Consider the following 26,989-nt stretch of genomic DNA (forward strand, 5'->3'; position numbering starts at 1 on the left):
ATGCTATGTTGAGTGATACTAGATAAACTAGGCAGCCAGTGACTTGTTTTCTTGCTCTCTTAGATGTTAGTTTTACATCAGCTGAATCTGTTTAACTAGCAATGTGATATTGGCTATTGAGTTTTAGATGTTGCATGCCGAAAAATTGTTTGAATTACTTGATGAAGTTATAACGACTTACAACTTGAGAAATAAAATATTTTCGATTTCGTTTGACAACGCTTCAAACAATACTAAGGCGGCTGAAAAATTTATCATTAAATATTCACCACCTTGTTTCGGGGATTTTTTTCATGTCCGATGTGTTGCACATATCATCAACTTGGTTGTCCAAATAGGTCTTGACAATGAACACATTTGTGATGATTTAAAATACTTTAGACTTATGTTACAAGATGTCTTCAAAAGTGGTAAAAGAAGACATCTTGAATATAAGAACTATTGCAAGTCGGTTGAAAGAAAGTATTTGGGGCCGAATTGGGACGTTCCAACCCGTTGGAACTCAACTTGTCATATGTTAAAGTGTGCTTTTGCCCAACGCCAAACTTTACAAGCTTTTCATAACAATCTTGTTGAAGAACGCGAGGCCGATATGTTTCCGGAAAGTGTTTGGGTCCAAGTCGGTTATTTGTTGGAGTATCTTGATGTGTTCAAAAAGTCAACAACAAAATTATCGGGAGTCTATTACCCTACTAGTTGTTGGGTTTTGCAAGAATTGTACTATATGTCTTGTGTTTTTAAAAGCTTTGCGGAGAAGAACAAACTCTTCGAAAATATTGTTGCGGTGATGAAAGAAAAGTTCATAAAATATTTTGAAATCATACCGCCGGTCTTTACTTGTGCCGCCGCATTAAACCCCTATTGGAATGTTAATGGGGTTGAAACAACGATTGAGGAAATATTCGACAACTTAGGTATGCACGAGATTGACCCGAAGTTGTCGACGGAAGCGAAGGACAAGTTCAACAAAAACCTTCAAGACCTTTATGACCATTATTTTCAAATGTATGGTCCAAGCACGAGATCGTCTTTTGTGAAAAAAACAACAACTGGTAGGCCGTGCAATGACCCACTTATAAACTTGATGAATGGGATTCGTGAATCGGCATCTAAGAGGCAAAGAGGAAACACACCAAGTAGCGAACTTGGTCGATATAGTGGAGCAAACTATGTTGAGGGCGCAACGGTCGACGAAATTCGCAATATTGATTTGTTGGCTTGGTGGAAAGGTAAACAAAACGAATTTCCCATTCTATACGCCATGGCTCGTGATTTGCTTGCCGTACAAGCCTCAACGGTTGCTTCCGAATCGGTTTTTTCTCTTAGTGGGAGGGTGTTATCTATGCGAAGAACAAAACTAACTCCCGAGTCTCTAGAGGTTTGCATTTGCCTAAAGGACCATTTGGATGCGGTGGATCGTGTACAACACAAGGCGAACTTTGAAGACGAAATACCAATAGAGCGTCATATTCATGATGAGGAGACGGAGGACGGGGTTTCTTCCGATAACGAAGACGAGGGTGAAGACGAGAATGAAGACGAAGAAGAGTTGTAATTATTTGTTTTGGTAAAATTATTTGTAACTTGTTCAACTAATATTTAGTTTTGATTTGTTTTATTATAATTACTTTTGTTACTCATGATTAATTGTTTGTTACTTTTTTAATAACGACGAACATTTTATTCATCTAAAAAATAACTATTACAAACATTATTAAAACATAAACGATACTAAACATAACAACTAAAACATAAAAAACAAAGTCCGTCGTTTTAATCCGGGAATACTTATTTTTGGGTTGTAGAGCCGGACGACTCTCCCACTTCCGTTTTTTTAGCTTCCATTCTTCTTTTCTCTCGACAATACTTATTCGTATGTTTTCGTAATGTCGAGTTGGACGCTGCTTTAAGAAACTTCGAGCAATATTTGCAACGTGCCAACTCATGTGAGTTGGTCATGAGACACAAATCGTAATGAACCCAAACATCGGGGCATCTTGTTGTTTCGATCACCATAACAACGTCATCATTGGTTGCCATTTGTTGTCGGTTTAAGGTTAATTGTGGTTTGGAGTGTGTTTTATAGTTTTGGGAGTGGTTTAACAAGTACACAAACAAACCTTGCTATTTATAGAAAGAAGATAACCTATTTATAGTTAAAAAACCGGTTCCAACGGTCAAAAACGGCTATATAGCCGTTGGAACCGGTTCCTAACGGCTATAATGTTTAAATTTCAAAAAAAACCGGTGGAACCGGTTTTTACGTAAAAACCGGTTCCGGTTCCAACTTACCCGGTTCCTAAAAGTTTGCATTTCTGGGCATCGGTTCGGGTCGGGAACCGAACCGGTTCCTGACTGGAACCGGTTTCATTTTCTACCCGGTGTGAAAAAAACCGGTTCCGAACCGGTTCGGGTTTTCAAGGTGAACCCTTAGAATAAAAAACTAAAAAATGCTGATGATCTAGAATATTAATTTGTTTAGAAAGGCAAAATAAAAACTAGCTAGGTTGATGACAAATGATCCGTGAGGGGCGTGATCAAAATGCACGTGGGCCACCGAACAAATTATTATTAAAGGATCCAATGCTACAATTACAAACAAAACACCAGGCCCTCTCAATCAAGGTGACCCACTACTGTTAGTGTTCTTTTCAATTAAGATGATTAATCATAAATATCATATATTTATTTAAAATCAAATCCCCAAATTTAATTTTTAAGTAATAAATTAACAAACCAAAATGAAAACTGTTGCCTTTGTCTCTTAATCCATATATGTTAGTTTAAGTAATCTTACCTTAGGTGCGCGGGTGGCATGCAAGTACCAAACCTTGAGCTCGTTAAACAATTGAAGGGCTGGCTGCCACCGAGTCATGGTTACATGCTCTAGCTAGTCAAATCCTGCTCAAAGGTTGCTTCCCGTTTGTAAAATCAAGCATGACAAACAAACACCTTTGAATGTACATTGGGAAGAATATACCACTCTCATTATATATATAATAGCTAGTTGTTCCACCTTAGCTACTCATGTAGAGGCTAATGTTAGGATTAAACGCACACACGAAACCGAACACACACGCGAAAGCAATAAACAAACACGAGGATTTAACGTGGTTCGGTTTAAACTAACCTAAGTCCGCGGGTGGCAACTAGATATTCTTTATTGAGTGACAAAAGATTACAAGTACATAATGTTGTTTATATAGAGACTGAACTAGGGTTAGTAAATTATTATGCAAGAAATCTAAACCGGGCCGGGCTTCGGTCTGGCCACCCTACACCCATCTGCCCTTTGGACTTCAAATAATAAATCGGGCCAACAAAAGGCCTACGAAACCCAACAATCTCCCACTCGGAGGCCTTGAATACTCTCGTCTGCACTCCTGATTGTACTTCTGTAATCTGAACATTAAACTTCTTCTAGTTGCCACCGCCTTCTCATCAATTAACCTGAAGGCCCGTTGAAGCTCCCCGGAGCTCCAACACATCAGTCACGGCTAAAACTGCCCCTGACCCGTTCTCTGTCCTTACCGGCTCCCACTGTAACGAACTACCGGATCCTGAGATAACCTGAGAACAAACACTCTCCATATTCAACAAGTAATTCATTGGAGAGACTTTTACAGCTGGAATACTAGTTTTCTTAATCCACTGTCGACCTGGAACTGTAACTGAAACACGACCTGTGCTCCCACTGTCACGATGTCCCCCAACTGATTTAACCTTCCTAGCTCGTTCATCTTGAATCTTCACTTTGGCTCTGGGTTTGTTACTTGCAAAACGAACCTTCTTCTGCCCACGAGATTCTGTGAACCGGATTTTGTCTTTCACCAAAACTGGATCCACTCCTTTCGATGACATGCCGACCATATACAATGAACCCATTTTCATGCCACGAGCAACCACGAGATTCCCTTTGACTACTTTCCACTGCCCATTCCCGAACTTAACATCGTGCCCCTGGTCATCCAACTGCCCAACTGAAATCAAACGTTTCTTCAAACTTGGAATAACCCTCACGTCTTTCAAAGTCCAAGAAGTACCGGCTGAAGTTATCAAATCAACGTCTCCCATACCCGTAACCTCTAAAATATCATCATTCGCTAGTCGAACCTTTCCAAAATCCCCAAATTTAAGATTCTTCATCGTTTCACTACAGTGAGTGGCATGAAACGATGCACCGGAATCCATCACCCAAGAATCAACATTACTCTCAACACTGCAAACTAAAGCCTCATCACTACTGACCCCGTCATCTATGTCGTCTTCTGTAACGTTCACCTCTTTCTTACCATTCGGACACTGATTTCTGAAGTGTCCCTTCTCTTTACAACTCCAGCATTCAATATCTTTATGAGTCTTAGACTGACTCCTCTTCCTACTCCCACTGCCTCGCTGTTTTCCCCTACCTCTGCCTTCTGTGACTAACATATTGCCTGTTGATTCACCTGAACTTCTGCGTCTTGAATCTTCTCTCAGAATCAGGTCCCCAATCCCATCAAAGGTAATTTTTGTAGACGAACTACAAACTGCAGTCACTGTTTGCGACCAACTGTCTGGTAAAGAGGATAATAACAATAGACCTTGAACTTCATCATCAAACTTAATGTCAACTGACACTAAGCGGGACAGGATTGAATTAAGATTATTGATATGCGTTGTAACTGACCCACCCTCTTTCATTCTTGTTGTCACTAGCTCTCAGATAAGATAGACTTTATTCGCTGCCGAAGGTTTCTCATACATGTTAGATAGTGCTTCTATCATACCACGTGCTGTGGTTTCTTTCATGATGTTAAACGCCACATCTTCCGACAACGACAAATTAATACAAGCCCTGGCTTTCTTGTCTAACTTCTTCCAATCTGCTTTTGACATCTTTTCTGGTTTTTCATTCTCAAGCACTGCATCTAAATCTTTCTGACAAAGTAGCGCCTCAATCTGCATCTTCCACCAACCAAATTTCTGTCTGTCAAACTTCTGTATAGAAACATTTCCGTCTTCTGCTATGACAATGACTAAACGAAAAACTGGATAAAAACAGAGACAGACACAACAGCAATGGCACGGGCCTGAACTTAAACGGTTGTTCTACTGAACGCTGTTAAATAATTAACCTATTTAAACGGTAGCGGAAATACGAACTGTAAATCAGAAACTGAAACGATAAAACCTCACAAACGCGGTTGACACTGATTATCCGTTTCTTTAAACAATTTCTTCTGACCTGACAACGGTTTTTCAAATAATAGGATCTTGATTCAAAAGTTCTTGGCTCGTTCTTTGCAAAAATATGATCTTTACCCAAATAATTTCTTTGCTAAACCCTAAGACTTGGCCCACTCAATTAAAAGATATAACAATATGAGCTTACTGCTTCTTTGTTTCTCACGTGGCCCAAAAAAACAAAAACCAACTACCAAATCTAATTTAGTGGGCCCAAACAAACTAGGTCAAAGTCTCCTGCCTCTCTCCAAGACAATATCTTCCCTGCTCCAAGAAAGAATTGTTGCTCTTCTTTTTTTTCTTTATGGCACGAACTCCAACTCCAAGAAAAATAAATAATACCAACTTTTTTTGTTTCAAGTCAATCGCAAACCGCCAAAAAAGAAAGAGAATAAATAACACGTCAACCGAACGAGACGGAGCCGCAGGTACACGGTGGTGATGCGTGAACGATTGCTTACGAAAATTAAACAGAACCTCAACTCAGATCGTCGGCACTGAAATAAGATCTCTAGCCGGCAATCCCGTTTCTCTTCTCGACGGCGGCGCAGAAAACCCAACCGGCGGCGAAACCCAACCTCCGATCTCTGGTGTGGCAGCGACGAACGAAACTGGTTCAACGTGTTCTTCATGTGATCCCGAATCCAAGCTCTTGATACCACTTGTTAGGATTAAACGCACACACGAAACCGAACACACACGCGAAAGCAATAAACAAACACACGTTTTTAACGTGGTTCGGTCTAAACTGACCTAAGTCCGCGGGTGGCAACCAGATATTCCTTTATTGTGTGACAAAAGATTACAAGTACGTAATGTTGTTTATATATAGACTGAACTAGGGTTAATAAATTATTATACAAGAAATCTAAACCGGGCCGGACTTCGGTATGACCACCCTACACCCATATGCCATTTGGACTTCAAATAATAAATCGGGCCAACAAAAGACCTACGAAACCCAACAGCTAAACCACTCATGTTTAAAATTTCTAAAACTGTTTTGTTTATAATATAGAAAAAATATGAATATAAACAAATTGTGAAAAAGAATTATTGCATATCGCTCAAAAAATTAAAATATATAAAACATATTAGTTCAATAGTTCTTGTGACCAATCTTTTTTAGCTAGGTATATCTAAGTGAAGACTTTTAATATAGACCAGGAGATGCATTTGGGTAAATATTATTGTTAGATATATCATATAAGATAACAGCCTCTAAGGTGTTCAAACTAACAAAGCACACACCTAAGAATAAACGTTTTTAAGGGGGTGCTTGCTTACGGTATTTCAATACTAGAAGAATTTGTTAAGGATTGATTATTTGAAACTGAATTAAGCAGCTTGAAACTAAAAATCTTAACAAAAAGATTGCGAGAATCACAATGCGGATCGAAGTGGAAGCAACCGAATGCGTTTGAAGAAATAGGAAGCAACATTGTGGTTTTCAAATGAGAAAAGATGGAAGGCAGGCAAAAGAAATGAAGATGGCCTGCAGTCCAAATATATATAATTAAGTAAATCATCATCCGTAAATATATAGATGCTTTTGGCTTTACTCCACCCCATTTGAAAACTGGAAGATAAGCTATATTATTAAGTCACAAACATGAATATGGACAAATAAAAAAGTGGAGATGCGGGGTATCGAACCCCGTACCTCTCGCATGCAAAGCGAGCGCTCTACCATGTGAGCTACATCCCCGAATTTGTTATTCCCGAATTTGGTATGATGAAGAATGTGCACCTTCAAAATTTGACAAAACTAATACATGGTTGTCATCGCCCAAAAGGAAATATTAGTAGCAACTTATCTTGTAACATTCGCCTTCTGAAGAGGTAGGTCCCAGCAGAGCCCAGTTGGACCCGCAAGACTCACCTTGCAGAGGGACGTCTGCGCAAGGACCAACTGGTTCCGCAGGACCGACCATGCTCAGAGATGAAGACCTTACGCGCAATACGCCAGCTGTTCCCGCAGGGAAAGCCTCCCAATGGTGAAGTACCCCGCCTGTCCCCGCAGCTGCGGATACAAGCCATCAGGGAAGGCTACCCGCACTAATAGCAAGGCTACACGCACAAGGCACTAACTCAATAATTCAGTGTCACCTGAAGGAATGAGCAAGGCGGGAATACTCCCGCCCAAATGAGCCAGTCCGTATGCTTCTGGAAGATCTTTTGTACTATACCTGCCAAGGTATGGACAAAATAGACAAGATCTGACCAAAGCAGCCCATGAACCAATCACAGGGTGACAGCTCACCGACAACAGTACGAGGAGGAGCATGCTCTAGTACTGTTTGTCACTATTAGCCGCTGCCTACTCACCAACCCTTGTCGTGGCACGCACAAAGCCTGCAGTTGGTGGAAAGGGAACAGTACACAGCCGGCCTTGTCGCTATCAGCCGCTGCCTACCCACCAACCAGCATGGCACGTGCGTAGCCCATAGTTGGTAGAACAGGAATATTCTACAGCTGGCTGTACCTTCTTGGAAACCTACCTTCGGCTATAAATACTCCAACACCTTGGAATGGTATGAACATTATCTGATATCTTATATCTTACCTTCACTAGCTATTTCTCTCAATATACACTTATATTCAGAGCAATCTAGTCTGATTCTCACGCCGGAGGGTGGTCACAAGGAGGAACCCCCCCTTCTCAGTGACGAGCTCACGGTGTCTGTTTTGCAGGTCATCTGAAGAACATTCTTCTTTGCGGACCTAACCCTCGTGGGAAACATTACTTATCCCCCAGATTATCCATAATCTGCCCGGGGTCACTTAGTGTTTCTTCATTGGCGCCATCCGTGCATAAAAGCTAGAACTAATTCTCAGTTTTTTCAAAACTTCTGAAAAAATGGTTAACGTTACTCCGGTCCCAAGGCCAGTAAGTGACCAAGAAACCCCGGTAACCACAACCCCAGCTACTGGGGGGAACACCGGCGGTTACACAAATTTTACGAACACTACCCCGGTTACCCAAGCCGGGGCAAGTGCAGTAAACAATATTTCACTGGGGTTCACTGATGCCCAGTTGGAGAAACAGACGAGGCTCCCTCGCCAAACACTCGATCAAGTTAAGGCCTGGGCCGAAGCACGTCAAAAGGAATTCCAAGCTGAGTTGGATGAACGCTTGCGTTCACTCCAGCAGGCTGACGAATTCGGAAGCACTCGACAACAGCTCAACATGAACAGTGAGTGCGAATACTCGGATGATGATCGGGAGGAATCCGACACCGACGCGAACCCTCGCCATAGGGCGAAAGGGAAGCGTAAGGAAACGGACTTCCAACCAAGAAGGAATTTCGGAGAAACCTTCAAACCAAGGAACGCGGGGGGAAACCCACGCGACTTCTCCAAAACCTTTAGACCAACTGCTGCAAATGCGGGAAGATCCAAGTTTGCAAGGGACATTGCGGAAGCAATCGCTCCGAGAAGTGCCAAACAGATGTCCAACATCGGCACTTATGATGGTCTATCCGACCCAGATGATCACTTGAACAGATTCATAGCGGGGGCAACCATCAGTAACTGGACGGAACCCACGTGGTGTTATATGTTCCAGATGACGCTGGTTGGAGCGGCCAGGGCGTGGTTTGATCGTTTACCGGTCCACCACATATATGATTGGGCGGACTTTCAACACAAGTTCAGCCAACACTTCAGTCAACAGAGGAAATATACTGAAGAGCAGTGGACAATCCTCAACTGCGTGAGAGAGGAAGATGAATCTTTACTAGACTTCATCACTCGCTTCAACTCCAAAAAGCTGAGTCTGGGCAACATAAGTGAAGATCTTGTTCGCGCCGCTTTCATCCAGGGCGCCGAATACCCAGAGCTTATCCGCACGTTGACGGGTAAGGACGGCATGCCATCCACATGGGATGCCATCATGACGGCGGCCAAGCACTTTGCCGAGACGGAGAAGCAACTGGGTAGGGATCTTCCCCAGAGTACACACCTCTACACGCAGAGGACCAGAGAAAACAATGTTCGGATCGTCCGGCAGAACAAAAGGAGGAAGCTAGGTATTTGGCAGTCAAGGGTAAACTTTGACACCTCATCCAGCTCTCGCCCTCTTGTTGGCGGAAGGGATAACACGCACCCTTCAAGCCGAAAACACAGGTGGACGCCACTCACCAAAAGCGTCACGGAAATATTTGCCACCGAAAAACTCCCATGGCCAAAAGCTCCAATGATCCGGCAGCGACCTAATGCGGATCAGAGCAAATCCTGTGACTTCCACGGGACAAAAGGTCACAATACAGAGGAGTGTACATCCTTGAAGGATATTGTTGAAACATTCGTCAAGGATGGAAGACTTGCACACCTTGTGGCATCAATCAAGAATGGAAGAAGGAATGATAACCGGTATAAAGGCAACGGACGAAAGCCCGTTGACATCAGGATCCACATGGTTCATGGCAACATCAGAGGAAGAAAAAGACGAACGACAGAACCATGCGAATGGAAGGAAGCTGAGGTGCGCTTCCCGCGAGTGCCAGGAGGACCCAGCAAGGAAGGCCCTATCGTCATCAAAAGCCAGCTGGGGCATTACATAACTTCCCGCACTCTTGCTGACAACGGCGCCTCGTCAACGGTTATGTACAGGCAGTTCTTCGACAAGCTAGACGACGAAGACAAAGAACGCCTGGAAACGGTTTACGCCTCAATGGAAGGGTTCGACGGCAGCACAAACACCCCCCTGGGTATCCTATCTTTCCCCGTCATTCTCACGGACGGGAAATACTCCCGTACAGAAGACGTGGACTTCGTCGTAATGAGGAAGCCACACCACACATACGACATTCTCTTCGGGAGAGACGAGATGGCAAGATTCAACGCCGTGGTGTCTTCAGTCCACGGCATGATGGGATGGCCAACTGCTGAGGGTGTAGCGATGATCACCGGTATCCCCCAGGTATGCATCGCATCTGTCTCATCTAAACCCAAACCAAAGATGGCTAAACCAACCATCACCGAACCAGAAAAATGGGCCCTCAATGGCAAATACCCTGACCAGGCTGTTACCATTGGGCCAACAATCACTGATCCTACGCGCACCTTACTCAAACGCTTACTACAGAGAAACGCTGACATCTTCGCGTGGACACCAGCTGACATGACTGGTGTACCTCGAAGTAAAGCAGAGCATAAGCTCAAGTGTGACCCGGCTTTTACGCCAGTCATACAAAAGCGCAGAGTAATGGGGGCGGAACAGGCTAACGCGTGTAGAACCCAAGTCAAGGAACTCCTTGACGCGGGCATCGTACGCGTTAGTAGATATCAAACATGGGTTGCAAATCCCGTTATGGTACCGAAGGCTAACAAACAATGGCGCATGTGCATAGATTTCAAAGATTTAAACAAAGCATGCCCCAAAGATTGTTACCCGTTACCCGAAATTGACCTCAAAGTGGATTCATTAGCACCGTTTCGCCTTAAATGCTTCCTTGACGCATATAAGGGGTACCATCAAATCCACATGGCTGTAGATGATCAGGACAAAACCGCATTTCGGACGCCCGATGGCACATTTTGTTATCAAATGATGCCATTCGGACTTAAGAATGCAGGGTCCACATACCAACGCCTGATGGACAAAGAGTTTCATGCCCAAATTGGGAGAAACTTGGAAGTCTACATGGATGATTTGGTCATCAAGAGCCCTGAGCCAGAAGCGATGTTGAAAGACATCGAAGAAACTTTCAACACGCTCAGAAAGATAAACATGAAGCTCAACCCGAGCAAGTGTTCCTTTGGGATGGAAGAAGGGAAGTTCTTGGGAGTCATTGTTACTAAAGATGGCTTCAGAGCGAACCCTGAAAAGGTCGAAGCCATTATCAAAATGGAATCACCTACTACCATCAAGCAAGCCCAGACACTGAATGGACGCCTAGTCGCACTTAACCGCTTTTTGTCAAACCATGCGGATAGGTCGTTCCCATTCGTGTCAACGTTGAGAAACTGTTTAAAGAAAACGCACTTCCGCTGGACACCAGAAGCGGAAGCAGCTTTTCAGGAAATTCGGTCACGCTTGATCGAACTCCCAACGCTCACAGCACCAGAATCGGGGGAGGAATTAATCATATATCTTTCTGCCACAGATAGAGCAACCGGGGCAGTCCTGCTAGTAGAGCGAAAAGGTATCCAGATGCCTATTTACTATGTTAGCCGTGTCCTAACAGACGTAGAAACCCGTTACTCCACCCTGGAAAAACTAGTCTTAGCACTTGTACAGGCTTCACGCAGGCTAAGACGATATTTCCAAGGTCACCCAATCACCATTCTCACCAACTTCAAACTTGCAAACGTTCTAGGCAAACCCGAGTTATCGGGACGTCTAGCCAAATGGGCAATTGAGTTGGGGGAATATGCGATAAAGTACAAGCCAAGACCAGCCATAAAAGGCCAGGTCCTGGCCGACTTTATTGCAGAAGTCCCCGCTTCGCGGGAGAAAGAGTGCCAGGAGGAGGCTCAACCCTCCCCAGCACAGGACATCAATGATGTCTGGTGACTCTACACTGATGGAGCAGCCAGCAACGAGGGTTCAGGCGCAGGGTTGAAATTAACCAACCCAGCAGGCCAAGAATACACTTACGCTATTCGACTGGATTTTCCAAGTACGAATAACGAAGCCGAGTATGAAGCATTCTTGGTCGGGCTGAGAATTGCGCGTAAAATGGGAGTGAACAACTTGGAAGCCCACGTGGATTCCATGTTAGTAGCCAACCAAATAAACGGAACGTACACGGCCGTGAACGACACAATGGGCCTGTACCTCGCACAAGCAAAAACCCTTATGCGCGATTTTAATGATTGTAAAGTCATACACGTCAAGCGTAGCGAAAACAAATCTGCGGATGCGTTAAGCAAGCTTGCATCATTAGCCTTCACCCATTTGGGAAAGGACATCCGCATTGAACTCCTTGAAGCACCATCAGTCCCGCACAAGGAAATTTGTGTCATCCAAACCGGCACAGAAACGTGGATGACACCGATAATAAATTACCTTGAAGCGGGTATACTACCAGAATCAAAAACACAGGCAAGAAAAATACGTTGTAAAGCATTAAACTATCAACTCATCGATGACATCCTTTACAGACGTAACTTTCTTGGCCCACTCTTAAGATGCGTGGACAACCAAGATGCTGACTACCTCCTAAGGGAAGTACACGAAGGCATCTGTGGAGTACACGCAGGTCCACGCGCTGTTGTAGCTAAGCTAAACAACGCGGGATACTTTTGGCCGGGGATGCATACGGATGCGCTGGCATACATCAGAAAGTGTAGGTCTTGCCAGCTCTACGCACCCAACACGCATCGCCCGAAGAATGAACTTGTTCCAGTCACCTCTTCATGGCCATTTCAGAAGTGGGCCATCGATGTGACAGGCCCATTTCCTACAGCAGCAGGAAACGTTCAGTTCCTAGTGGTAGCCATCGACTACTTCACCAAGTGGATAGAAGCAAAACCCTTAGCCCAAACAACCGCAAAACATATTAAAAAATTTATCTGGGAATTTATTATTTGTCGTTTTGGACTTCCACAGACTTTGGTGAGTGATAACGGCACCAACTTTGCTGACAAGAAGCTACAAAAATGGCTGGAAGAACTTCAAATTACCCACACCTTTACCTCAGTGGCACACCCGCAAGGTAACGGTGAGGTGGAAAGAGCAAATAAAAGCATCGTCGAAGGCATAAAGAAAAGACTCCTGGAACACAGATCTGGCTGGGTAGACGAAGTTCCACACGTCCTTTGGGCAAACAGAACGCTGAAAAAGGCCAGTACGGGAGAAACCCCGTTCAGCCTCACTTATGGCACTGAAGCCATGGTCCCAGTCGAAATTGGTTTGCCCTCACCAAGGGTCTTGATTCAGCCAGAAGACAATGATGCGGAAAGACGGTTAGACCTTATGCTAACCGAGGAACGCAGAGACTTAGCCGCAGCGCGTGAAGAAAACTACAAGCGACAAATGCAAAAGTACTACAACACGCGGGTAAAACTCTGCAACTTCAATGTAGGAGACTACATATTGCGTAACAATGAGGCTTCAAACCAAAAGCGCCTAGGAAAACTGGCACCGGTCTGGGAAGGACCGTACATTATCAAAGAAGTTTTGGGAAAAGGCGCATACCGGCTCGAAAGGCTCGATGGCACTCCTATCCCAAGAACATGGAACGGAGCTCAATTACGCAAATGTTACATGTAGATCAATTCCAAACTTGTAAAGAAAAGGCCTAGAGCCACTTCTAATGGAAATGATTCTCCTTTCACATTGTGTTGATAGCCTTACCTTTATACTTATGAACTTCCCACACTGATATGTCGGTATTCACCGCATAAATATGGGAAGAAGTAAGTCGTTGCGTGTGGAAGGCTGCAAAACCCGCATAAACACATAAAACGGTGAAAATTTCTAAGGAAAACCTTCACGCAGGTCAGCTATAGAAGTTTGGTCATCCCAATAAATGAAAGTGACGGTCCTACCCGCACAATCATGATAGAGGAAACTGAACATTAACCTATGGGCAACCGCGCGTCAAAAGGTTGACTTATTCAAAACACTTAGAAAATTTCTAAGGAAAAGATGAGGAAAACTTCCACGCAGGTCAGATATAGGTAAAGTTTAGCCATCCTACTAAGTGAAAGTGACGGTCTTATCCGCACAATCACGAAAGAGGAAGCGAAACTTTAACTTATTATCTGCCACGTTGAAAAGTTAACTTATCTAAGTACTCAAGAAATTGCTAAGTTAAAACAAAATATGCGCGAAATAAACAAGGCAAGGCATTAACAAATAATCTTTATTCCATCAACATTCAAACATTACAAGAATTGCTGGGTACATACCCGCATACAAGATTAGAAGTCTATACAAACATAAAAATCTACTCTAATGGTGGAAAGGGATCTAAAGTATCAAGCTTCAGGACGACTCCCACTTGGACCCGCACCATCAGCAGAGTGTGGCGGTTCTAGGAAAGCCTTGAGGATAGTTAGCCCATCATCAGCAGCAGCAATCTCGTTTACCTTCTCCACCACCGGATGCGGGAAGGCGGCATACTGATCCACTGCTTGGTCATACGCAGCTTCAGTATCCACATTGTAAAGAGGGAAGTTGGAAGGCGGAATGCCTTGTTCAACAAACCCTAGACCAAGCAAAAAGCCAGCCTTTTCCCCATCCTCATGAGAAGCGTTGAGGGCTGCGCTCATCGCATCGTCATATGATGTGTTCGTGAACACCCGATGCACAACCTAAAAAACAGAAGTATATCAAAAACTCTTCTAAGGAAAAGCGTAAAGAAATTGTGAAACTACGCATACCTGAGACAACGCTTCTCGGAGAAGCCATTCCTTGGTAACCAGAGCCTCCTGGAGGGCAGCTTGAGCTTCATTACGGGCGCGTTCGGCTTCGTTCTTTGTAAGGTTGGCAAGTAACACATTTTTGGCTGCAGCCTCTTCGACGCCCTTTAGCTTACGCTCAGTGTGGTCAAGCACCCCCCTCTGGTCCAAGATCTCTTGGAGCTTCTTGGCATCTTCCATGGCCAAGGCATCATGAGCCTGCTGGAGCCTCTCTAATTTGGCTTTAAGTTCCTCATTCTCGATGCGTAGAGGCTCAGCAGCAGCTTCAGCCTTGGTGGCCCTCTCGGTTGCGTTCCGTGCAGTTTCCTTAGCCAACCGAAGCTGTTCATTAACAGCTTGGGCGGCCTTGGAACGGGCCTCGAGACGAGCCTGAACGTCAACCTCAAGGGCCTTGAAGGCCTTCTCCTTCTCCGCAGCAACGGCGGAGAGCCTCCTGTTCTACTCTCGGACAGCCCGCGCCTGAGCTACTTCTTGGATACGAGCTGCCTTTAACTTGTCGTTTTCACGACAAAGCAGCTCGACGTGCGGCTGCATCCGGGCTACGAGAATGCGGAGCTCATTTGTCAACCTACCCTCCTGGTAGCTTGACATTGCTTCCCCCAGCGCCCCACTTGGGGCGGCGTGGCGCGCCCACTCGACGCATTCCACAGGCGTCCGAAGGGTTGTTCCTCGGCGGATGTTCCATCGTGGAACATACACTTCATTGGAATCCGACACTGCAAAAACAAATAGCAGTTAGGAAAAGATGATATAAAATATATATATATATATATATATATATATATATATATATATATATATATATATATATAAAATAAAATAATAAAAGGCCAAAATAACCCTACGCACCTGTAGGGTCGACGACAGGCCTGTAGCCGCCAAACCCATCACCCGAACCTAACGGATATCCGTCCAAGAGGTCAGGCCGATGGGAAGGAGGCAGAGATTGGCTTGACGCCCCAACCCCGGACATACCTGAAGGACCGGCCGTAGTCGCCGGCGCCGGAGGAGGCATAGCGGAGGCCGCCGTGGTAGAATCCAGCGGAGGTGAACTCACCGGAGGTGAACTCACAACCGCGGCCGCGGCTGTGGAAGAATCCACAGAAACACTCACCGCCGGCTCAGTGAAGGAATCAGTGAATATGGCACTAACAGCCGGCGGAGACGTCGTCACAGTTGGAACAGTTGGCTCAACCGGGTGAGCAACTGAACCAACTGAAGCAGGTGCAGTCGCCTGGGTCATCGCCTCATGTAGGTTGACCAAACCAACCGTCATGGGTCCGGAGGTGCTCCTCCCCGCACCACCCTGGAATGCGGTAGCATCCACGCCTACACAAAGAAGATATATAAGTATAATGGCGGAAAGTTATGCAGTTAAGATAAAGGAAGTATACTTACGGGTCCTTTTGAGCTTGAAGGTGCGAACGGGCGGGGACGAACCCGAAGGAGCCGGCCTCTTTGTACCGGTCACTGTCGTTGTGCTGGGCTGCTCGGAGGTGACAGCCGTTTCAACCTCCAGAGCAGTGGTCTCAACACCACCCGGGTTCCCCGCCGCCTCTTCACTCTCGGTCTCCGACTCAGACCGGTTCATCTGGTCGGTAGTGGAGGCTACCTTCGCCTTGCCCTTCCCGCCAGCGGCCTTCTTCTTCCGCGCAAGAAAAGGACCACCTGCGGATTCCTCATCAGAAGATGACAAGATTAGAGGAATTCCAGCAGAGGTTTCAGCATTCAGAGGGCGAAGGTTAAATAGTCTTTTACCTGGCCGCGTGGCGCTCAGTATTTCGTGACCTGGCGGATAGGCCTCCACAAACCGATCCGCAGTCTGCGCAAGGATGGGCAACTCGTTCTCGTCAAGAGCACGAGTACCCAACCGAGCGGGACCGTCAGCTTCCCGCGGATGCAGGAGGGACTGCAAGTCATTTCCCTCTGAAATAAAAAGAAAAACAGTTAGAAAAAACCTTAAATCAACAAAGAAGACGGAGCATACCGTAAGGGATAAAGTTCAAACCGTATTCAAGTACGATGGGAATCTGTGGCGCATCCGCCCCAGCATCCTTCCACACCCTGCTCATACCGAGCATCACCATCCCGGACTCTGGAAAGCGGTAAACCGGAGTCTGGATCCGGGAAATCTTCGAGAACCATTCCGCCTCCTGGTAGTTGGAGGCGTGAAGGCTGGGGAGAGCTCTCCCGTTCTTAAATGTCATCGCTATAGGGACGACACGGGCAGAGATGTAAAAGAAATCCCGCTTCCAAGACCGAAGACTGCGCTCGGTAGCGCAGATCTTCAAACCCTTGATCCGGGTGACCAGGGTGTACCAGCCTTGGATGCACCTCCAGGAGTAGAAGGTCATCAGGCGGTCGACGTGGGGATCCACACCAAGAATGAGGCACACCCACTCAAAATGGCGGATCTTGGCGATCGCCATTGGGTGTACCTCCGTCAGGTGCACACCGTGTCTATCCAGAACACGGTATACAAACTTCGTCAATGGGAACCTAAGATTCACATAGAGGAAGAAGGCGGCATATACCCCTATTTTGCCCTTGGGGGCATCGTACACCGTCTGGTGTGGCTCCGGAAACTCAGGCTCGAACGGCTCGAGCATGAACTTTCGGACGATGTACCGGTAAAGCTCGATGGGAAGAGCACACTGGCATTCGCCAGCAGTGCTCTTATCGTCCTTATCGGACGTAGACGTCGGGTTCTCGACATACAAGTCAGACTCCTCGACGGTAGCTTCTGGATCATGAGTAGACGACATGTTTTGGAGGTAAAGAACGATTTCAGGAGAATGCTCGACAGAAAGAGTATTCGCCGGAAATCGCTTAGAAGGAGAAGAAAGTGAAAGTGTGGATTACCAAGAACCCTCTCCCCCTTTATATACTCATCGCAATGAATGCGATGAATTTAATGCGGAGGAGAGAGAAAAGAGCTGGTGCAATGAAACTATGACACGTGGAAAAAGCAAGCTGGCAGCAGCTGTTGACGGGACGCGCGCCGTAAAATCCGCACCCACGCGCCCGAAAATTCGCGCCCACGCGCCTGAAAAAGCGTCTGGAATGACCATATACTGTCACGTCGCCATAACTTCCTGCACGTCCTGACACTGTCAGAAGAAACAGTCGGACGACGTTTCAACAGTTTGGACTGTTCTTATCCTTTCACCAACTCTTCAAATTTCAAAAAGATTCAAAAAGATTCCAAAGTAAGCGGGACTATACCCCTTACCTTGGCAACCAAGTAACTATAAGACAGGTGCGAGTACAGTGTCAAGGCAAAACCCTTCACATACTTAGCACCCGCAGGGAATGGACGCCAAGAATACCTTGGAAGTAAGATAACTATAAGACGAGTGCGGGTACAGTGTCAAGGCGAAACCCTTCACGTACTTAGCACTCGCAGGGAATTGAAACCAAGAAGGATCTTCTGGGCCATGCTTGCGGAAAGGGAAATAACATCCCCGCATAGCGGGAACGTTGAGAACTAGATTGATTGAAGCTCCAGGATGGAATTGGTTCTTTAACATAATTGATCACTATGTTTAAAACTACCAAAACCTCGTGGAGACTCTACACAAGTGAAACTCAATGCTCCTGACTTGCGAGGAGGTTACACACCTACCCGCATCAGACCCAAAGATCAAGCAGAAAAGTCGGGAATTTCTGCACGTGACATTAGGGAAACACCGGGAAGAATCCCCACGGACAACCTTAAAACTAAATCCTTTTCAAAACCCCTTGCTTAAGTCCAAAGTTCACCTCACTTATTAATTCATGAGAAGAACATTGGACTGGGGGGACTTGAAGAGGTAGGTCCCAGCAGAGCCCAGTTGGACCCGCAAGACTCACCTTGCAGAGGGACGTCTGCGCAAGGACCAACTGGTTCCGCAGGACCCACCATGCTCAGAGATGAAGACCTTACGCGCAATACGCCAGCTGTTCCCGCAGGGAAAGCCTCCCAATGGTGAAGTACCCCGCCTGTCCCCGCAGCTGCGGATACAAGCCATCAGGGAAGGCTACCCGCACTAATAGCAAGGCTACACGCACAAGGCACTAACTCAATAATTCAGTGTCACCTGAAGGAATGAGCAAGGCGGGAATACTCCCGCCCAAATGAGCCAGTCCGTATGCTTCTGGAAGATCTTTTGTACTATACCTGCCAAGGTATGGACAAAATAGACAAGATCTGACCAAAGCAGCCCATGAACCAATCACAGGGTGACAGCTCACCGACAACAATACGAGGAGGAGCATGCTCTAGTACTGTTTGTCACTATTAGCCGCTGCCTACTCACCAACCCTTGTCGTGGCACGCACAAAGCCTGCAGTTGGTGGAAAGGGAACAGTACACAGCCGGCCTTGTCGCTATCAGCCGCTGCCTACCCACCAACCAGCATGGCACGTGCGTAGCCCATAGTTGGTAGAACAGGAATATTCTACAGCTGGCTGTACCTTCTTGGAAACCTACCTTCGGCTATAAATACTCCAACACCTTGGAATGGTATGAACATTATCTGATATCTTATATCTTACCTTCACTAGCTATTTCTCTCAATATACACTTATATTCAGAGCAATCTAGTCTGATTCTCACGCCGGAGGGTGGTCACAAGGAGGAACCCCCCCTTCTCAGTGACGAGCTCACGATGTCTGTTTTGCAGGTCATCTGAAGAACATTCTTCTTTGCGGACCTAACCCTCGTGGGAAACATTACTTATCCCCCAGATTATCCATAATCTGCCCGGGGTCACTTAGTGTTTCTTCACCTTCTCTCATACCAACCTTCTATAAATTAACCACAAAAACATTTAATTGTACATACTAAAAGAATTGAATTCATTCTATTTTTATTTCCATGGCTTCATTTGTTTCATCGCCCGCCCTTCTCCTTCGCACAACTCCCAGAATCCAATGCACCCAACTCGCTAGCGTCTCTATGATCTCGGTATTTTTTAAGCGTCCTAGTCAATGTTTTAAAATTTTATTGAATTTGTTTTAAAACTTTATGTTGTAATGTAGGGTGCACCAAGATTTGTAATCTCGAAGTCAGAGAAAAGATCATTACCATTTTCTCATTGCTTCAAGACCAACATTTCATGGTCACTTGTAAGTAATCAAATAAAATCATTAAAAGTTAGAAACACAATATTTAATATATGTGCGCGCATGCAGGCTCAACCGGAGACTCTGAAAATAGTGCAAGCCACCATTGCCAATCAGTTGTCGATTGATGAGTGCACAGTCGCCCCTGCAACCAAATTTGTGGATCTTGGGGCTGATTCTCTTGACACGGTAACTAACTTCTTTTTCAACCGCTTTTTGAAAGTAAAAACTTAAACATGCAGGTTGAGATTATGATGGCTTTGGAAGAAAAGTTTGGAGTATCTATAGGCGAAAGTGGAGCCGAGAACATTTCAACTGTTCAAGATGCTGCGGATTTGATCGAAAAAGTCAAGGCAGAAGCTTAATGAATATCATCAAAATATACCAAAATTTTGCTTGCTTTATTTTCCTTTTCATGATATGATTTTTGCTGGTTTATAAGTCGTTTTAAAACGATGTTCCAATTAATGCAAATCCTGTTATTAACCTTAAGCATATACAATACTTTTGTATTACAGCCTATTATAGACTATGTCCAATTTGAGCATGGCCCAATACAGTTAAATTTATTGGGCTGCTTACAGAAAAAATCTGAAGGCATTTTGAAAGTAATTCATACATATTATAATTGTGGTTCATACAAATGCTATAATTTTTTTTTTCAGGTCAAAGGAAAACATTTATTAATGATTTTTTTTAAACTGAAAAATAGTGATTACATCGAAAATGAACGGACAACAAGCTACACCGCTACCCTTTTTGAATCGCAACAGAAAGTATAAATCTATTTTATTATTCTTTTCCAATTTATATGTTTTATCGACCGTTTTAAAATTTTGTAAACCCAATTCACTAGTTCATCAATTTTAAGATTAGTGAAGAAACACTAAGTGACCCCGGACAGATTACGGATAATCTGGGGGTTAAGTAGATGTTTCCCACGAGGGTTAGGTCCGGCAAAGATGGTTGTTCTTCTGATGACCTGCAAAACAGACACCGTGAGCTCGTCACTGAGAAGGGGGGGTACCTCCTTGTGACCACCCTCCGGCGTGAGAATCAGACTAGATTGCTCTTGAATATAAGTGTATATTAAGAGAAATAGCTAGAGCAGATATCAGATAATATATGAAGATATAAGATGATGATACCGTTCCAAGGTGTTGGAGTATTTATAGCCGAAGGTAGGTTTCCAAGCAGGTACAGTCGGCTGTATAATATTCCTGTTCTACCAACTGTGGGCTACGCACGTGCCATGCTAGTGGTTGGTGGGTAGGCAGCGGCTGATAGTGACATGGCCGGCTGTGCACTGTTCCTTTTCCACCAACTGCAGGCTACGCACGTGCCACGATGAGGGTTGGTGAGTGGGAAGCGGCTGATAGTGACTTTAAGTACTAGAGCGTGCTGCTCGTCGTACTGTTGTCAGTGAGCTGTCGCTGCTTTGGTCAGATCTTTTGTCCATACCTTGGCAGGTACAGTGCAAAAGATCCTCCAGTAGCGTACGGACTGGCTCATTTGGGCGGGAGTATTCCCGGCTTTGGGCGGGAGTATTCCCGGCATTGTGCGGGAGTATTCCCGGCTTGCTCATTCCTTCTTCAGGTGACTACTGAATTATTTGAGAGTTAGTGCCTTGTGCGTGTAGCCTTGCTGTTAGTGCGGGTAGCCTTCCCTGATGGCTAGTATCCGCAGCTGCGGGAACAGGCGGAGTACGTTACCATTGGGAGGCTTTTCCTGCGGGAACAGCTTGCGTACTGCGCGTAAGGACGTCATCTCTCTGAGCGTGGTGGGTCCTGCAGATCCAGTTGGTCTTTGCGCAGACGTCCCTTTGGTGAGTCTTGCGGGTCCAACCGCGCAGACGTCCCTGTTCAAGGTGAGTCTTGCGGGTCCAACTGGGCTCTGCTGGGACCTACCTCTTCAAGTCCCCCCAGTCCAATGTTCTTCTCATGAATAGTTAATAAGTGAGGTGAACTTTTGGACTTAAGCAAGGGGTTTTGAAAAGGGTTTAGTTTTAAGGTTCTCCGCGGGGATTCTTCCCGCGGGTTTCCTAATGTCACGTGCAGAATTTCCCACTGTTCTGCTTGATCTTTGGGTATGATGCGGTTAGGTGTGTAACCTCCTCGCAAGTCGGGAGCGTTGAGTTTCACTTGTGTAGATTCTCCACGGGGTTTTGGTAGTTTTAAACATAGTGATCAATTATGTTAAACAACCAATTCCATCTTGGAGCTTCCAACAATCTAGTTCTCAACGTTCCAGCTATGCGGGGATGTTATATCCCTTTCCGCAAGCATGGCCCAGAAGATCCTTCTTGGTTTCAATTCCCTGCGGAGTGCTAAGTATGTGAAGGGTTTCGCCTTAACACTGTACCCGCACTCGTCTTATAGTTACTTTACTTCCAACGTATTCCTGGCTTCAATTCCCTGCGGGTGCTAAGTATGTGAAGGGTTTTGCCTTGACACTGTACCCGCACACGTCTTATAGTTACTTGGTTGCCGAGGTATTTTTGGCTTCAATTCCCTGCAGGTGCTAAGTATGTGAAGGGTTTTGCCTTGACACTGTACCCGCACCTGTCTTATAGTTACTTGGTTGCCAAGGTAAGGGGGTATAGTCCCGCTTACTTTTGAATCTTTTTGAATTTTTGAAATTCGAAGAGTTGGTGAAAGGATAAGAACAGTCCAACTGTTGAAGGGACGTCAGCGTGGTGTGACGGTTTCTTCTGACAGTTTCAGGACGTGCATGAAGTTATGGCGACGTGACAGTATATGGTCATTCCAGGCGATTTTTCAGGCGCGTGGGCGCGAGTTTTCGGGTGCGTGTGTGCGAAGTTTACGGCGCGCGTCTTGTCAACAGCTGTTGCCAGCTTGCTTTTTCCACGTGTCATAGTTTCATTGCACCTGCGTTTCTCTCTCTCCCCCGCATTAAATTCATCGCATTCATTGCGATGAGTATATAAAGGGGGAGAGGGTTCAGCTTCATCCACACTTTCACTTCTCTCTTCTTCTAAACGATTTCCGGCGAATACTCTTAACTTTTCCGTCGAGCATTCTCCTGAAATCGTTTTTTCTTTACATCTAAAACATGTCTTCTACTCATGATCTTTAGGCTACCGCCGAGGAGTCTGACGTGTACGCCGAGAACCCGACGTCCACGTCTGATAAGGACGATAAGAGTACTGCTGGCGAGTGCCAGTGTGCTCTTCCCGTCGATCTTTATCAGTACATCGTCAGGAAGTTCATGCTCGAGCCTTTCGTGCCTGAGTTTCCTGAGCCTCATCAGACGGTGTACGATGCCCCCAAAGGCAAGATAGGGGTATATGCTGCATTCTTCGTCTATGGGAATCTCAGGTTCCCTTTGACGAAGTTTGTATACCGTGTTTTGGAGAGACACGGTGTGCACCTGACGGAGGTATACCCGATGGCGATCGCCAAGATCCGCCATTTTGAATGGGTGTGCCTCATTCTTGGTGTGGAGCCCCATGTCGACCGCCTGATGACCTTCTACTCCTGGAGGTGCATCCAAGGCTGGTATGAGCCGGGTGTGGAAAGATGCTGGGGCGGAGGCGCCACAGATTACTATCGTCCTCGAATACGGTTTGAACTTTATCCCTTACGGTATGCTTCATCTTCTTTGCTGATTTAGGGTTTTTCTTCTAACTGTCTCTCTTTTTATTTCAGAGGGGAATGACTTACAATCGCTCCTGCATCCGCGGGAGGCTGATGGTCCCGCTCGGCTGGGTACTCGTGCTCTTGATGAGAACGAGTTGCCCATCCTTGAGCAAACGGCGTATCGGTTTGTGGAGGTCTACCCGCTGGGCCACCAGATTCTGAGCGCCACGCGGCCAGGTAAGGGATTATTTAACCCTCGACCTCTCAATGCTCAAACCTCTGCTGGAATTCCTCTAATTTTGTCTTCTGATGAGGAATCCGCAGATGGTCCTTTCTTCGCGCGGAAGAAGAAGGCTGCTGGCGGGAAGGGCAAGGCGAAGGTTGCCTCCACTGCCGATCAGAGGAACCGGACAGATTCGGAGACCAAAAGCGAGGAGGCGGCGGGGAACCCTGGTGGTGGTGAGACCACTGTTCCGGAGGTTGAGACAGTTGTCACCTCCGGGCCGCCCAGTACGACGACGGTGACCGGCGTGAAGAGGCCGGCTCCATCAGGTTCGTCCCCGCCTGTCAGAACCTTCAAGCTCAAGAAAACTCGTAAGTGTAAATGAATCTTACCCGCAATTCTTTCCGCCATTGTTTTTAATATCTTGTCTTCATGCAGGCGTGGATGCTACTGCATTCCAGAGTGGAGCGGGGAGGAGCGTTTCTGGACCCATGACGGTAGGTTTGGTCAACCTACCCGAGGCGATGACCCAGGCGGCTGCGCCTGTTTGCAGCATTGGTTCAGTTGCTCATCCCGTTGAGGCAACTGTTCCAACTGTAACGTCCTCTCCGCCGGCTGTCAGTGCCATATTCACTGCATCCTTCACTGAGCCGGCGGTGATTGTTACTGCGGGTTCCTCCGCAGCGGCGGCCACCGGTGTGAGTTCACCTCCAGTGAGTTCACCTCCGATGGTCTCTACCGCGGCGGCTTCAACCGTGCCTCCGGCACCGGCGACTACCTCGTCCCCGGCCGGTTCAGCAGGTATGTTCAGCGTTGGGGCTTCTAGCCAATCTCTGCCTCCTTCCCATCTGCCTGACCTCTTGGATGGATATCCCTTAGGTTCGGGTGATGGGTTTGGCGGCTACCGGCCTGTTGTCGACCCTACAGGTGCGTAGGGTTATTTTGGCCCTTTTTTATCATCTTTCTCTAACTGCTTTTTGTTTTTGCAGTGTCGGATTCGAATGAGGTGTATGTTCCACGGTGGAACATCCGCCGGGGAACAACCCTTCGGACGGCTGTGGACTGTGTCGAGTAGGCGCGTCACGCGGCCCCAAGTGGCGCGTTGGGGGAAGCCATGTCTAGCTACCAGGAGGGTAGGCTGACAAATGAGCTTCGGATTCTCCTTGCCCGGATGCAGCCGCGCGTCGAGTTGCTTTGTCGTGAAAACGACAAGTTAAAGGTTGCGCGTATCCAAGAAGTGGCTCAGGCGCGGGCTATCCGAAAGGAGAACAGGAGACTTTCCGCAATTGCTGCGGAGAAGGAAAAGGCCTTCAAGGCCCTCAAGGTTGAAGTGCAGGCCCGGCTCGAGGCCCGTTCCAAGGCTACCCAAGCTGTTAACGAACAGCTTCGGTTGGCTAAGGAAACTGCGCGGAACGCGACCGAGAGGTCCGCCAAGGCTGAAGCCGTTGCTGAACCTCTGCGCGCCGAAAATGAGGAGCTTAAAGCCAAACTAGAGAGGCTTCAGCAGGCTCATGATGCTTTGGCTATGGAAGACGCCAAGAAGCTTCAAGAGATCTTGGATCAGAGGGGTATGCTTGACCATACTGAGCGTAAGCTGAAAGGCGTTGAAGAGGCTGCTGCTAAGGAAGTGTTGCTTGCCAACCTTAACAAGAATGAAGCCGAACGCGCCCGTGACCAAGCTCAAGCTGCCCTCCAAGAAGCTCTGATTACCAAGGAATGGCTTCTACGAGAAGCGTTGTCGCAGGTATGCGTAGCTTCATAATATCTTTACGCTTTTCTTTGTACTTGGAAAAGGTTTGATATATTTTTTTGTTGTAGGTTGTGCGTCGAATCTTCACGAACACATCTTATGACGATGCCATGAGCGCAGCCCTCAACGCTTCTCATGAGGATGGGGAAAAGGCTGGTTTCTTGCTTGGTCTGGGGTTTGTTGAGAAGGGAATCCCGCCTTCCAACTTCCCTCTTTATGACATGGACACTGAAGCTGCCTATGACCAAGCAGTGAACCATTATGCTGCCTTCCCGCATCCGGTGGTGGAGAAGGTGAACGAAATTGCTGCTGCTGATGATGGGCTAACCATTCTCAAGACTTTCCTTGAACCGCCACAGCCAACTGATGGTGCGGGTACAAGTGGGTTTGGAGGGAGTGGTCCTGAAGTTTGAACCTTGAGATCCCTTCCCACCGTTAGGATAGATTTATATTTCTGTAGGCGGGTAGATACCCGGCCATTCTTGTAATGTTTGAATTTTTTATGAAATATAAATGTTTGTGCGGGTAGGACCGCCACTTTCACTGGATGACTTGCTTTATAAACGTTATATGACTTGCTCATGCATATTATAGGTTAATTTGGCACTTGTTTTGCCGCATAAACAATATATGATTCGCTCGTGCATACTTTAGTTTAACTTAGCAATTTTCCAAGTGTTTTGAATAAGTTAACCGTTCGACGCGCGGTTGTCAATAGGTTAGTGTTCAGTTTCCTCTATCATGATTGTGCGGGTAGGACCGTCACTTTCATTTAGTGGGATGACCAATCTTCGCCTATAACTGACCTGCGTGAAGGTTTGCCATTTTTTGTGTTTATGCGGGTTTTGCCGCGGTCCACACGCAACGACTTCTTTTCACACTTATTTATGCGGTGAATACCGGCATATCAGTGTTTTGAATAAGTTAAACCTTTCGACGCGCGGTTGTCAATAGGTTAATGTTCAGTTTCCTCTATCATGATTGTGCGGGTAGGACCGGCACTTTCATTTAGTGGGATGACCGAACTTCACCTATAACTGACCTGCGTGAAGGTTGTCCTCATCTGTTAGAAATTTTTATCGTTTTTTGTGCTTATGCGGGTTTTGCCGCCGTCCACACGCAACGACTTACTTCCCCACTTATTTATGCGGTGAATACCGGCATATCAGTGTGGAAAGTTCATGAGTATAAATGTAAGACCATCAGCGTCAATGTGATAAGGAGAATCATTTCCATTAGAAGTGGCTCTGGGCCTTTTCTTTACAAGTTTGGAATTGATCTACATGCAACCTGTGTAATTGAACTCCCATGCTCTTGGGATGGGGGTGTCATCGAGCCTTTCGAGCCGATATTCACCCGGTTCGGAATCTCGTTGTTTACGCAGTATGTAGTCTCCAACATTGAAGCTGCAGTTTCATTAGTGTTTTCCCCCTGGGGTTCTACACGCATTAGCCTGCTCAGCGTTCATTACGCCACGAGGTGCGTGAGCGTCCCATCTCTGACAAATGCTTCGACGACGTCCTTCAAGTCTAAGCATTCCTCGGTGGTGTGGCCTCTTGTCCTGTGGAAGTCACAGAATTTGCTTTGATCAGCGTTTGGACGCTGTCGGATAATTGGAGCCTCTGGCCATGGGAGCTTCTCGGTGGCGAATATCTCGGTGACGCTTTTGGTGAGTGGCGTCCATCTGAAGTTCCGGTTCGACGACTGCAT

General features: G+C 46.3%; 1 protein-coding gene and 1 non-coding gene across 2 annotated transcripts; one reads left to right on the forward strand and one right to left on the reverse strand.

Annotated features, from left to right (window-relative positions):
• Positions 1–6,861: 6,861 nt before the first annotated feature.
• On the reverse strand, positions 6,862–6,934 carry TRNAA-UGC (transfer RNA alanine (anticodon UGC)). Its single transcript has one exon. It is a non-coding gene; the product is annotated as a tRNA-Ala (tRNA).
• Positions 6,935–19,459: 12,525 nt separating this feature from the next.
• On the forward strand, positions 19,460–20,101 carry LOC143589924 (uncharacterized). The gene is made up of 4 exons (XM_077070546.1): positions 19,460–19,549; positions 19,624–19,710; positions 19,777–19,896; positions 19,950–20,101. Exons 1-4 carry the CDS (start codon positions 19,460–19,462, stop codon positions 20,070–20,072), a joined length of 420 nt encoding a protein of 139 aa, XP_076926661.1. The 3' UTR covers positions 20,073–20,101.
• The last annotated feature ends 6,888 nt before the right edge of the window (positions 20,102–26,989 follow it).

Source organism: Bidens hawaiensis, unplaced genomic scaffold (assembly GCF_021521415.1).
Source record: "Bidens hawaiensis isolate Kalapana, Puna unplaced genomic scaffold, B.hawaiensis_p1.1 tig00001597_1, whole genome shotgun sequence".
In the NCBI taxonomy this organism is placed as follows: domain Eukaryota; kingdom Viridiplantae; phylum Streptophyta; class Magnoliopsida; order Asterales; family Asteraceae; genus Bidens; species Bidens hawaiensis.